The sequence below is a fragment of the Euleptes europaea genome, chromosome 9, assembly GCF_029931775.1.
Source record: "Euleptes europaea isolate rEulEur1 chromosome 9, rEulEur1.hap1, whole genome shotgun sequence".
NCBI lineage: Eukaryota > Metazoa > Chordata > Lepidosauria > Squamata > Sphaerodactylidae > Euleptes > Euleptes europaea.
In genome coordinates, this window is record NC_079320.1 from 60306181 (window position 1) to 60320348 (window position 14168).

Below are 14168 nucleotides of genomic sequence, written 5' to 3' on the forward strand. Positions count from 1 at the left end.
TCTTAGTGTAAACTATAAGACAATCATTGTAAACACAGAACTATATCACACAGCCATTTATTTTGAGTATCATTATTGGCTGAATAATATTGCAATATAAAATATTGATTGAAGTTTCCTTCTGGTAAAATAAATGTCCTTTTGAATTAACGGCAGAGGTGGGATTCATACATATATCGCATCGGTGGATATCCATTGCTTCAATAAATACTGAAAATGTAGTTTATGTTGTTATTAATTCTCAACATCAAACTTTCATTTGAAAAGAAATCTGAGTATTTTTAGAATGATTGAAATCAATTTCAAGTCAAATATTTCTGTAGCCCTAGAAATAAATACCCTTGGGGGTGTATTTCCCCACTCTGGTTGTACTTTTTCTGGCAGAATGATGAACAAGTTGCTCTATAATATTTTCATCTTAGGACACTGTCACCTATTCAGCAGTAAAAAGCTTCCCCAAAGTAAAATCACTGAACTCTTACAGTTTGTTTTCTGTAAACCAAAATGCACTCAGGGTTAAAACACACACACACACACACACACACACACACACACAGATATATATATATATATATATATATATATATATATATATATATATATATATATATATGCATTTGGCCATTGGGATAGCCATTCTACTCCAAATCCATTTAATATATTGGGGTAAAAAAATCCCAGGAGTTAATTACGAAAATTCTAACCCAGGGAACCATTTTAAGGTGTCTAGAGAGACACAGCCCTTTATGATGACCAGAAAACCCTTCCAGAAAACCTGGAGAACATTTACCTCATCTCAGAGAGATATATTTGTGAGGAAGAAAGGCACCGAAATATTAGAAATTATTAATTTTAGATGTTTTAACATGTTTTCTTTTAAAATCCATGAAAGCTTATTGTCTAATATCTTAGGTTCAAACCATAATTCAAACCATTAAAATATATATGTAGCTTTGTAAAGGAACTATAGTTATTCACTGTGCAAAAGAGGAGGGTGAATCTATGCAAAAGAAGTCCTTGGTTCCAGGATCACCTGGAGCCAGGTTTGCTGGGGCCAGGCAAGAGGATGGCATTTCTGTGCCGGACGGGGGGGGGGGTGTTTGGTGGGCTGCTGCCTGGCAGCCAATCAGCTCTCTCCCCTCCGAGCAGGAAGGAGGGGGTGGCAAAAATAAGAGCGGTTATGACCACTGAAAAAAGGTGTGTGTGGGGGGGATAGAATGGACTGGGGGGATAGTTCCCTTCCCAGTCGGTCTATGTAAAATAAAAAGAGAAGCCAAGCAGAGGAGGCTTCAGTCTGTTGCTAGCTAAAAAAACCAGTTTTGTGGGACTTTTTCTATCCCAAGATACATTGGAATTTGGGTTGGAGCAGAAAAATTCCCCAAATGCAAAATGTAATTTACAGAGCAGTTAGAGGGGATGTTACATATCTGTGTGATCTCAAATTTCTTGTTCAGAATTTCAGCTACTGATACTAAGGAGAAGGGGACTGGATGCCTGATTCCACTTTAGTAGAAAGAGATTCTCCTTAAGAACATAAGAAAGGCCCTGCTGGATCAGACCAAGGTCCATCAAGTCCAGCAGTCTGTTCACACAGTGGCCAACCAGGTGCCTCTAGGAAGCCCCCAAACAAGACAACTGCAGCAGCATTGTCTTGCCTGTATTCCAAAGCACCTAATACAATAGGTATGGTCATCTGATCCTGGAGAGGATATGCATCATGACTCGTATCCATTTTTACTAGCAGCCATGAATACTCCTCTCCTCCATGAACATGTCCACTCCCCTCTTAAAGCCTTCCAAGTTGGCAGCCATCACCACATCCTGGGGCAGGGAGTTCCACAATTTAACTATGCTTTGGCCTGGCACAAGCATACCAGCCATTATCTGTAATGCAAAGTCTGGTTGTCTCCAGCTGGCCTGCTCTTCTTCAAGTTGCACGTGCATGTTACTCCTCAGCTCTGGCCTGGCACAAGCATACCAGCCATTATCTGTAATGCAAAGTCTGGCTGTCTCCAGGTAGCCTGCTCTTCTTCAAGTTGCACGTGCATGTTACTCCTGCTCAGATCACAAGAAGCCTGTGTGTACAGTCCCGGCAATGATTGGGCAAGCAGTATCTACATATAAGAGCAACATTCAAGGCCTTCTAAAGCATACGGTAGTTGTGTACCCTCTTGGCAGAAGGTTGGTGGAGACAACAGAAAGAGAGAACAGGGCATTATAATGTATGTAGGGTATTGTCTGATTTATTGGAATGATCCTAAAAGATACCACCAATAATACTTTCAGTGCTCTGAACTTATAAAAAAATTGAAAATATAGACCTCAGCTATCATTTGACATTCTTGTTGGACATGGAGTAAGAGGTAAAAGAGGAAGGGCTTTTACAAAATTTGAAGCTACCATCTATTATAACATTTTCTGTTAGAATTATTTTATAGATAAATATGAAAATATTGTGGACACCGCTAAAGTGATAATACACTTGCATTGTACAATGTATGCATAAAGGCACAACATACTGAAGGAATTTTTCAGGAAAAAAAGAGTTTATTCCCTCTTCATTGTCAGACATTTAATGCAGGAAACATTCATCTATTGATTAATAATTGCAATCACGCACAAACAAATTCAACCTGCTGAAACCTTTGTTTTTAAAAATGTCTTCGGAGAAACTACTTAATAATACCTTGTAGCTTTCTGCATATAATTTGCTAGTGCTGTTGTCAAGTAATACATACACAGGCATTCATGCAGAAATACCTAAATGCCATTTGCTTAGAAGAAGAAAGTTAGAGAAAGTAACAAACTAAGGAAACATGATATATGGTCTTGTGATAAAAGCATGAAGATTCAAAAACAAACAGTGCTACTGCACTTATTATGATGTATTAGAACCCAGCAGAAGGCAAGATGTTGACTGTGATCCAATGGCAGAGTATTGACATATTTTAATAAACGATGCACTTTCCCTACTAATGGAAAAACTCTCTCAAAAATGGTGATGGAACAAATATATACTAATTTCATTTCTTATTTTACTTTTGTATGAGAACAAAATCTGGACTTGGTGAAAAGGGGAGGAAAACCCTTCCTTACCTTAGCTGAACCTAAAGGGTGTATTCTGTCACTGGAATAACTCTGGGGTATTGGAGGAACAGGATGATCATCACCCCCTTTGGCTGTGTTCTTTTTGACGGTTTCCACGTAGGACACAGGAAAGATGCCTTGCCTGTTGGTTCCTGGTAATTTGCCTTCATACCAGTTCTGATCAACCCGTCTGAGGAGAATTACTTTGTCTCCCTGCAACGCATTATCAAAATTCCGTCACTGTTGACAAATGCTAATTCTATGCACGATGCAACATTTCAGCGCAAACGTTATCCCTTGTGAAGGCGAGAGATGATATGATGGCAAATGGTGAACAACTCTGAGCCAGGAAGCCTCAAGTTCAAGTTGTGTCTCAGCCATGAGCTCACTGAGTGGGTTTAGGCAAGCCACTAAACTCTCAACTTCTAGAAAGCAGTGAGATTGAGGATAATGGATTGAATATAGACTAAATGTTTTTGTAAAGGGTCTTTTCAGGTCAGGAAACTGGCTTGGTTGGGAAGGCATGAGTACCCTCTCCCTGCATGCCATGGCCCTGATCTAGGTCAGGCCCCTGTGCACCTGTGAAGTGAATACCCACTGGGGCCTCACAACTTTTGTCTGACTGTTAGAATTATTTTATAGATAAATATGAAAATATTATGGACACCGCTAAAGTGATGACCTGATGACTTTGTAATGTCTAATTAGGTCCTTGGTGTTTCTGGGTGAAATGTACCACCATACAAATTGAAGGAATTAAATGAGCGTGGCTTGTACCATGTACAATATACTTTAATATTTCTTTAACTCTCTCCACTTGCAGAATAGGTAGACTGGTGCAGCACTTATGTTCATTGTTTCAGGTAATTTTTTGGTTTTCAGTTAAAAAAAATTCTCACACAAGAAAGAGACAATTCGCAATTACCTTTCTCAGCGACAGTTCCACATTTGTATCCGCATTGAAATTATATTTGGCAACAGCTTCTCCAATCTCTCCAATGTGTGCAGGGGGCGGCGGCCTTGCCGGCTGTGCTTTTTCAGGGGGAGTGAGTTTCTGAAAGGAGATCAGCCTTAATCAGTCGACGTGACATGCGCTAACTAATATGGAAGGGGAAACCCCCCCGAAGTACATACCTCAACATAAGAAATAGGAAAAATTCCAACTCTTCCATAGTGCTCGCCCTCATACCAGTTTTGATCCACTTTCCTGAGGATATAGACTGTATCTCCTTTCTTAAAGGATAGTTCCCTGAAACAAGCAGCCATGGTCAGCTGGAGACTGAGATTTCTGTGACAGCTGAGTACAGTCAATATGTATCTACCTTCACTTAATACTGCAAATGGCTGCAATTCTTCCTTTGAGGGATGGGATCATTACGGCTGCTATATACAACTAATCTGTCAGCAAAGGAATACTCTGGAGCAAGAGGATTAACAGTGTATCTTAATTCAACACATTTTGAACAAATATAGTCAACAAGTAGCTTTCTGCTTTGGATCCTGTACTGTGCTGTTGAAAACAAAATTAAAACAGACAATGCTTCTGATAATATTTAAACACTTTTCTAATTTGATAATGGCCAATTTATTCTTCAGTTCTGACTTCTCTCCTCAAAGACACACTATTGTGTTACTTCCTTCTATGATGTATACCTACATTATTTCTTAAGATATTAGATGTTCTAATTCAGGTATAGTTGTGCATAAAAAGGCTATTTATATGTAACTATCTGTATCAGGCTGCAGATAGGGATGCACATTTATGCGTTTCCTGCATTTGTATCCCACATTAATAGCTTTCAACACGGGTACACAAATAGCTAAGGAAGTCTGAAAGGTGTTAAGTGTGAAAATACACTGTGAAATTGTTCTCTGAATAATGAACAACAAAAAACTTTAGTGTGAAAGCCAAACATAATGTTTTTTAGATTTCTTGTAATTTATCATGCCTTATGTGTTGCTGGATGCTTGATGAGAATGAGCTTATGTACTACTTGGTAATTAAATACTGGGGACATTAATTTCCAGTGACATTTGTATATCACAGAACAATAAAATGGTATAAAATCAACAACAGTGGGTCAAATACATCAAAAACAGAGGTGCACATATTTGTATTGGTTAAAGGCAATGTATGAGGAGTTTTCTTCCTATAAAAATTTATCTAGAATAAATAATGATTCTTCCCCACCCCTTCAAAATGAATAGCCACTAATACTTACTTAGAAGTTTGAGCCTTAAAATCATATACTGCTTTAGCTGGCAGTCTCTGAAAAGGAGGAAAAGAAATCAGTTCACACAATACTATTATTTTATTTATTATTTTTTAAGTCTGGAATAAACAGGTTTACTATTTACGTACTAGCGTTTTCTCTCTCTTTATTTAAGCAACTAAGTAAAAAGCTGTTATTATATATTCATTTATTAAAACAGCTATATCCCACCTTTCCTCATGGTTCAAAGCAGTTTATAACAATGTTACTTACTATTAGTATTGATACCATAAATACTCATTCTACATTTTTTAGCTTTGTCACACAGAGAGGTTGGCTTAAATCTATTAGTTCATATAATGAAAACTGTTCTCAAGGACAATTTGTAAAAGCTGTTGTACAGAAATACTTTCACATGTATTCATTTAATTTTGTGGAAAAAGATCCTTTAATGGCTGAATTCTTAAAGTCTGTTTTCCCAAATCCATGGCAAAACACTATAGAACAATTGCCAAGTATTAGTATTGAATAGTGTGGTAAGATAGACCCCTCAATTGTTTTAAGCATTAAGAGAACAAGAGAGTCATGTTCAGGTAAAACTGGTCTTTGAAGGCCGAGGGAATCCAATTTGATTTGTAACATCCCATAGACAAATAAGCTATTGAGGAATATATTCCCTTTCATCCGCAGCTGGCAAATATTTATACACACAAATGAGTATAGAAGAAGAAACTTGCAAACAGAATAGACTGCTAGTATTTCAGTCTTTTGTCCCTAATGTTTACTAATTTTCCCATCTATATATATCTCTGGCTAACTGAGGACAACATTTCACACATTTTATAAATTTGTATGTAGTCTCTGAAAGCACATGACTTTTTTTTTGGACATCAGTTCAAAAGATTTTCTAAGAACACGCTCTCTAAGTGGAATGGTGACAGGTATTATGAACAGGAAGTGCGAATTCAAAACCCCAAAACGCAACTATTGCACTATTGAAATGAACTGGGGTTGTGCTGGAACAGTCCTCAGATGAAAACAGCATCCAGAGATAGTAACAAAGCTACTTCAGTGGCTCAGACGCTTCCCCATACCTTCCTCCCCTGCCTGCTGTCTGAATCCCAATTCCACTGTTTTTACTAGGAAAATGCCTACTTGTAACAACCTGAGCTGACAAATCATCATCCTATAAATTCCTTGTACATGTCTTGGTGGACAGTTTCAAATAATCTCTTGTGGCTTTAAATGCTTGCACATTACACATTTTTTTTCATTTAACTACCTCTCTCTCCGGAGTTCCTCTTCTTTCCTTTGGAGTATATCGACCCACATCAGTGAAAGCTGAAGAATAGTTCCCAGGAGACCCCTGGTCTACTGAAAATAAAATGCCATGTTTGTGAAAGTTTGCTTATTTAAAAGTAGAGCTGCTGGGCTTTATTTGAAGGGATTGCTACCTCTACAGTATACGTAAGACATAAGCGATGAGGCAAAAAAAAAAAAAAAAAAAAAAAAAAGACAAGCAGAAGTCTAAAGATGGAACTGTGGAAGTTACTACTGCTAATATGATTTGGTTTCAAACTGAATTTGTACAATTAGAGAGCAAAACAGGACAGCACATCGTCCCTAAATCTAATTCATTCAGTAGTGATTTGGGCAACTACATTAACAGATACATGATACAGTGAGGATGCAAAGGGTACAAAAAACATTGCCATGAATCACAAAATGTTAAACATGTAATTTCATGCAGGGGAATGTGTCAAAAGCATGCCACAATGACAGAATGATGAACCAGGCATTTTTCAGGAGTATCCATTAATATGCTTTCATTTTTTATGGAAGGAATTCTGGACCTGCACACAAAACTTCAAGCCCTGGTATTGTCAAAAGGGTATCCTGTATTCTGAGACACACATATGAATGGGATAATGGTTGCAAATGCCCTATGAATGCAATCTTGAGCATGCTTACTGGATACTATTGAACTCAGTGCAGCTTACTTCTGAGTAAACATACTGGGGTTCTGCTGCTTATTCATTATAGGACAATACGGAAATATCTATTTGAAGAACAAAATGTCATTCATAAAGAAGTATGTGCTTCCAGACAGCAGAAATCTTAGGAACTAAATAAAATAACCCTCTTTCTCCAAGTCTTTCAGACAACTACTCCTACTTATATTATTCCACGAAATACAACATGATTTGGGACAGGCATAGGCTAATGGCTGATTTGTGGTGATACCACTGGATTCATATTTCATCGCAGAAGCCAAATCTGAAGATGCAATCTACATGAGATAAATCTGTGAACTCTGGAAACCCCTGGAATGCTTCATACAAGATGAGTTTATTATACAACCCTCATCCCTGCATGGGAAACTGAATGACTGCCATATACCATTGGTTGTATGCACTATCTTGCCTTATGGGGCAGAGAGGGCAAAGTGTAGAGCTGAATGACTCAGAGTAGCATTCTGAGCTATTATTATGGGGTATTTTGCATTCAGACCAAGTTCTAATTTGAAAATAAACTATATTGAGTAAAATGTAAAAGAACAGGGCAGTCACACCTGCAGTCTATGCATATTACATAATATAGGGTTGCTAGACAAGACTCACCTTTCCTTTGTCCTTTGTAATTTGTTCCCTGTATTTCATTGGAGGCATTTTAAAATTAGTAAAAGAGAACTATTTTTGCCTCCATTAGCAATGTATAACAATGAACATTTTACCTTAGTGGGCCAAATGGTCTAACCACAACAATATTTCAGGGAGCAAAACCAAACATATTTTTCTTCACTAGTTGAACCCTATTTTCTAAAAATAACCAGAATTGATTAGAAGAGAGAGAGAATTTTTTCCAGCTGTTCAATGCTATTATTTCAAGATATAGCATAATCGATTACATGTTTTGTTGTGAAAACCCTTCCCTGATAACAAACTTCGCATATTCTTGATTATATCTAAATATGTAAATTAAGTCCTTGGCAGTAGCTTTCCCCCACAAAGTGGGTGACCTTAATATCTATTATGAGTCACCCTCTAATCTTTTGGTGTCATGCTATTAACATTTAACAAAGGTTAAATATTACCCTTTTTGGTGGCCTGAGAATTAGACTCATGAATAAAATGCTTCACCTTTATATAATTTGGTTTCTTGTCACTGATCCTCCTGTTCTTCTTTGACATCTTATATAAGGAACACTTAATTTGTAGCCTGTATAAACATACTATACAAATACAATGCCAAATGAACTGAAAGCAAAAGGGGATAAGGATGGATGACTCAGATCACAATCACAAAGAGAGAAAGGAGGAAATCCACCTTGGAAACCGAGTACACTATCACTTTCTTGGCTGCCGTTGTTCGTGGGATCCATGTCTTGGTAAGAGGCACTAAGAGGTAATCTTCCACATTCATTCTGGTACAATGGGCAATGAATAGCACCATCTTGAGGCAGTGGGTGAAAAGGCTCGTGAACGGGACTCTTTCTAAGAGCTTTAAGGGAGGAATTCCTTTCAGGAATGTCTGGAAGCAGCTCGGAAATAAGTCTGTGCAATATGCTGTTATCGGGCAAACTTCCCCTCCTTTTTTCTGCTTTGATTTGGTCACAGATATCTTTAAGAGCAGAGTCCAGGGCTTCAAAAACTGAAGATCTGCACTTAGTCTTTTCAGCCTTCTTTTGGGGGACTGTGGTTTTTTTCCTCCGGAAAGGCACTGGGCTGACTAGGAATGCTATCTTAGAAAGGCCAGGGTCAGGATCTAGTCTTCTAGGGTCTTCGGGAGCCTCCTGTTTAGCCCTTTCGTGCTTCAGCATTGTAGTGAAGCGTGTGTAGGATGCTGGGCATCTCCCCTTGCAGGAGCTGATTAAATGTTTGTGGTGGTGGTGGTGGTGATGGTGGTGATGATGGTGGTGGCCTGATCCATAAAAACTTTCAGAAGATGTAAAGGAAAAGTGATCAAAATCGCTTTCGCTACAAAAGGACGAGCCTTCTATCTGTATGAAGTCACTGAGGTCAGAGACCACGCCATCTTGGTCACTATCCGAATACTCCAAATGAGATCTTTGTGGTTCCTCACTGGTCACTTCAATATGAATTGGCACCAGAGCTTTAGATCTGCAGTTCCTTTGTACCTGAGCGGCATGCCTACTTTGATTTTCCTCCTCCAGCAAGGACTCAATAGAAAACCGCCTCTTTGAGCATAAACCATTTTTAGGAGGTTCAAGGAGGGTAACTGTTGATAATGCTTCATCACCTAAATTTGGCATTGATTTGGACTTCTGAATTAGTTTTTCAAATTCAGATATTCTATTGGGCACCATATCTCTAGGCACTTCCTCAGCAGAGGATTCTTTCCAGCCCTGCCAAAGGGCTCTGTGTTGTTCTTTTTCATACTGCAGTACTCTGGACTTTACGGAACAAATCACCTCAGAATTGAGCAAGTCTTTACGATTGATGCGGTGCATTCTTTTATACATTTTGAGGAACCCAGGGGCATCATGTGCTGATCGATGACGGGCTCTCGACCTACCAGAACCTTGGCTCTCAGAATATGGGGAGGCCCAGGTAAGTAAGGACCCACCTTTGGAATCTTCCTCACATAACAGAGATACCATGCTTTCAGACTTATTCTGAGGGTCTGGAAAGTTACAGAGTTCATCTGCTAACAGGTCATCACAGCTACGAGATTTCCGCTTGGGAGAGGAGATTTCTTCTGTGCTGCTCCAGACTTCTGCATTTTGGCGTGCCATTTGCCAGCCATTTTTGTAGCTGATTGCCCTTCTTGAGTCACTTGGGACAGCCAAGCGCTGTCCATAGGTTCTACTACCTGATTCATTTGAGGTGCTGTGGTTGGGCACTGAATAACTGGAAAGGGATGAATATGGTTTGCTAATATCCCCACCTTTATAATCCACGGAGCAGCATGGTGAAAAAGAAATATTTGCCAGAAATTAACAGGTTCAAAAAGATAGGAAAAAATAATCAGCACATGCCAGAAAGAACAAAGAGAAGGACGTAGTTATTGATCCTAATCAAGCATTCAGCACTAATAAATGGTATACATTATCAAAGTGCAGAAGACGGATCACAGATAGTGATATCTAACCACTTATTAGACTTTTCAACTGTTCATAATTTGTACATCTTGAAGGTATGCCAACTGTATCAGCTACTTAAACATTCTTTAAATTATTTATTTATTTATTATAACCTGCCCTCCTCAGCAAGCCGACTCAGGGCGGGTAACATCATTTTAAAAATACAACAATATACAATATAAATGTACATTAAAATCCATAATAAAACCATCAATAAAATTCTAAAAAAACCTAAAATTATGGCGCACAAATCTAAAAGCTGTAGGGGACTGTACAGGTGGTAACCCTTTGCTTTCGTTGTTCCCACTAAGGGGAAAAGTGGGCGGTGGGGGGGAGGCCAGTAGATGATGACATGAGGTAACAGGACACCTCTTTTCAACAAATCTGGCACATACAGATTAGGACTATCTCATTTCTCCCCTAGCAATAATCTAGGGATGACCAAAACTGTCAAGTCTAATCACATTTCCCATACAGAAATCAGTAGCAGGAAAATGCCAATAATTAAGGCAATGTAGATATGGGCCCCGTGGCGCAGAGTGTTAAGCTGCAGTACTGCAGTCAAAAGCTCTGCTCACGACCTGAGTTCGATCCCAACGGAAGTTGGTTTCAGATAGCTGGCTCAAGGTTGACTCAGCCTTCCATCCTTCCGAGGTCGGTGAAATGAGTACCCAGCTTGCTGGGGGTAAAGGGAAGATGACTGGGGAAGGCACTGGCAAACCACCCCGCAAACAAAGTCTGCCTTGGAAACGTCGGGATGTGATGTCACCCCATGGGTCAGGAATGACCCGGTGCTTGCACAGGGGACCTTTACCTTTAGATATGGGTCCCAGACCACATATTGAGGTGCAAGCACTTACTATTTTAAAACATTTCCCCTTTAAGTGGTTGTATCCTACCAAAGCTGAAGTTTCTTAATATACATGATTAGGGTGCACTTGAAAGCATCCTTATGCTGAGAAAGCTTGAATTCAGGTGCAGACCCTATTCTAAAAGGCATAGAAGTGTAGAGAACCGTCCAGGAATGTGCAAATATCAAGGGGTACTGAAAATTTAAACAAATAAATTATAACTATCTAAAAAGTTAAACAAAATCAGATTGTAATATTTTCAGTCTCCTTGAATTGAACATGCCTATTGCATAAATAAGCGCCAAATGAGATTTATGTATTTAAACAAGATAACTGAGAATTCTCCATGTATGATTTAATTAGATACTTCATGCCATTCAGGGCCCTGTCATATGATATTATAGAGGCATGACAACCAATTCCTCCTGACTAGGTCAGGATCAAGTGGGAATGATACTGACCATGTTTCCATGTTACTGGCCTTATCCTCGCAGTATGGCTTCGGTGCTAACATATTATCGTAGCAGAACGTCAACTTTACTGAAACATTCTGCACTGTGGAAGTTTCTGTTCTTGTTCCAGCTCCTATCCCCAGTTGCTCTTTTTTTAAATTAGAGGATTATAGGTACAATTTGAGGGTCTTGGAGAGGGAGAAAGTACTGGAGAACTGGAAACTGACCAAGGTATTCTATTGGTCCCACATGTCTGGGGCATATGCCCCTTCTGATGGAAGCCTATTGCTATGACAGGGAGCTGAGCAGAAGAATTAGTCGTTCCAGCACAGAGTGTCCTGTGTTAGCAGCACAACTTTGTAAGTATTTCAAGAAACCAGTAATTTCGATTTAAGAGATGTAGAATGTCCTTTTTTAGTTATTTTAAAGAGATGACAGTTTGAAGAGAATTAGAAATACTGGACAGTGGAAGTTCTTCCACGTGTCATGACAGAAATGTACATTTGAGACTTGTGTCTTATATTCAAACACTATGCATGACAGAAACTTTTATAACATATTGTTCTTGCTCTGTCTGTTAATAAGGCAACAGATTAAGTGTAATCACAATGTCGTAAAGCATAGTCTTCTTTTGACTAAGTTGGTTGCAACAGTAGCAACAACAAAAAAGCTAAGGAAGTCGACATGTGAAAACCTTTTAATATATTCATATCAGAGGACAATATATAAACTCTGGGTTTAACCTTGTTGCCTGTAAATGGTGGTTTTGGGGAGAACAGTAAATTCTGATTGGCTAATAGCATTTGGCTAATAGCATTCAGTACCTATCAATTGACTTTGACATCCTGCACTTTAAAAGCAAGAATTAGTATGTAGTTACACAGCTGCTTCTTTGCAAATGTTTTATTTCTTACCTTTCGCTCTTGATGGAGAAGATGGAGAAGAGCTAGTGACAGGTTTCCTAAGGGTAGAGTACGTGCTCTGAGGAACTGTATGTCCCAGACTGGCCCGGTTTGCATTTTGTTCGCTGTGTGCCTTCTGGTGAGTTACTGCAGGTTCTGACTTCCTCCTTTTCCTGTAGTCACTTGCAGTACTTGCAGAACTAAGAAAATAATGAATACACTGACACACACTCAAAACTAAACCAGCAATATTAGTCAAAGGCTTTGATCTAGCAATGTGCAGGTGGAATCATAAATGGACTTTGCGTAGTTCTACTTGAGAATGATCTTGTGCAACACCCAGTACTTTCCTCCCTATATATTACAGTGCCCACAAATTGTTTGCACACCATCTTGTGCAACCAGAAATGCAAGTGGGGATACAGTCAGTTTGACTGAGTGCAAACAGCTACCACAGTATTTGTCTTTCATTTCTGTTTGTGGAAGGACTCTAGTGCCAGCAGAAATGTTGCACTGGATCCAACCCACAATATGGCAAAAATCTTGCAAGTTCTCCAGTTTTTTGCATTGTCCATGCTCTTTAAATAGGCATGAATTCCTTGTTGTGTTCATTTATCTTTATTCCCAACTGCAGAAAAAGAATGAAACTGCCTATAGTAATATAGTTCCAGTTTCCTGCAATATTGGAGTGGGTTTTCTTTTGACTTTTGAATGGGGAAATGTGAAAGAAGGTCTTAACTACTGGCATTTCATGGCAGGAGGCTACAACCCTTGAAGCAAAGCAAGACATACATAGAAACTTCTACTCCATTGATAGTGTAGTCTCTCTCTTCGTAAGAATATAAGTACATTGTCAACCCAGTGTCAACCCAGTGTGCGGCTGCTGTAAAAAAGGCAAATTCTATGCTAGCCATAATTAGACGAAGAATAGAGAATAAAACTGCTGATATCATACTGCCCTTGTACAAATCTATGGTGAGACCACACTTAGAATACTGTGTACAGTTCTGGTCACCACACCTAAAAAAGGATATTACAGAGCTTGAGAAGGTGCAGAAAAGAGCAACCAAAATGATTAGAGGACTAGAGCAACTGTCCTATGGGGAGGAGTTAAGACGCTTAGGGCTGTTTAGCTTGGAAAGAAGGCGGCTAAGGGGAGACATGATAGAGGTCTGTAAAATTATGCATGGTTTGGAGAGAGTGGACAGGGAGATGTTTTTCTCCCTCTCCCATAATACTAGAATGCGAGGTCATCTGTTGAAGCTGGAGGGTGACAGATTCAAAACAGATAAAAGGAAGTATTTTTTCACACAACGCATAGTTAAATTGTGGAACTCCCTGCCCCAAAATGTGGTGATGGCTGCCAACTTGGAAGGCTTTAAGAGGGGAGTGGACATATTCATGGAGGAAAGGGGAACTCATGGCTATTAGTTAAAATGGATACTAGTCATGATGCATACCTATTCTGTCTAGTATCAGAGGAGCATGCCTATTATATTGGGTGCTGTGGAACACAGGCAGGATGGTGCTGCTGCAGTCGTCTTGTTTGTGGCTTCCTA

The 14168-nt window shown here is 39.1% G+C and overlaps 1 protein-coding gene across 4 annotated transcripts in view; it reads right to left on the bottom strand.

Annotated features, from left to right (window-relative positions):
• Nucleotides 1-14168, bottom strand: part of SORBS2 (sorbin and SH3 domain containing 2) — a 101508-nt gene that overhangs the window by 15752 nt on the left and 71588 nt on the right. For all 4 annotated transcript variants that reach the window (XM_056855139.1, XM_056855136.1, XM_056855138.1 and 1 more), the window contains 7 exons: nt 12622-12809; nt 8628-10208; nt 6583-6674; nt 5310-5356; nt 4222-4336; nt 4013-4141; nt 3097-3300 (listed from right to left, as the gene is read on the bottom strand). In XM_056855139.1, the coding sequence (XP_056711117.1) occupies nt 3097-3300; nt 4013-4141; nt 4222-4336; nt 5310-5356; nt 6583-6674; nt 8628-10208; nt 12622-12809 (2356 nt within the window). The remainder of the gene's footprint in view (nt 1-3096; nt 3301-4012; nt 4142-4221; nt 4337-5309; nt 5357-6582; nt 6675-8627; nt 10209-12621; nt 12810-14168) is intronic.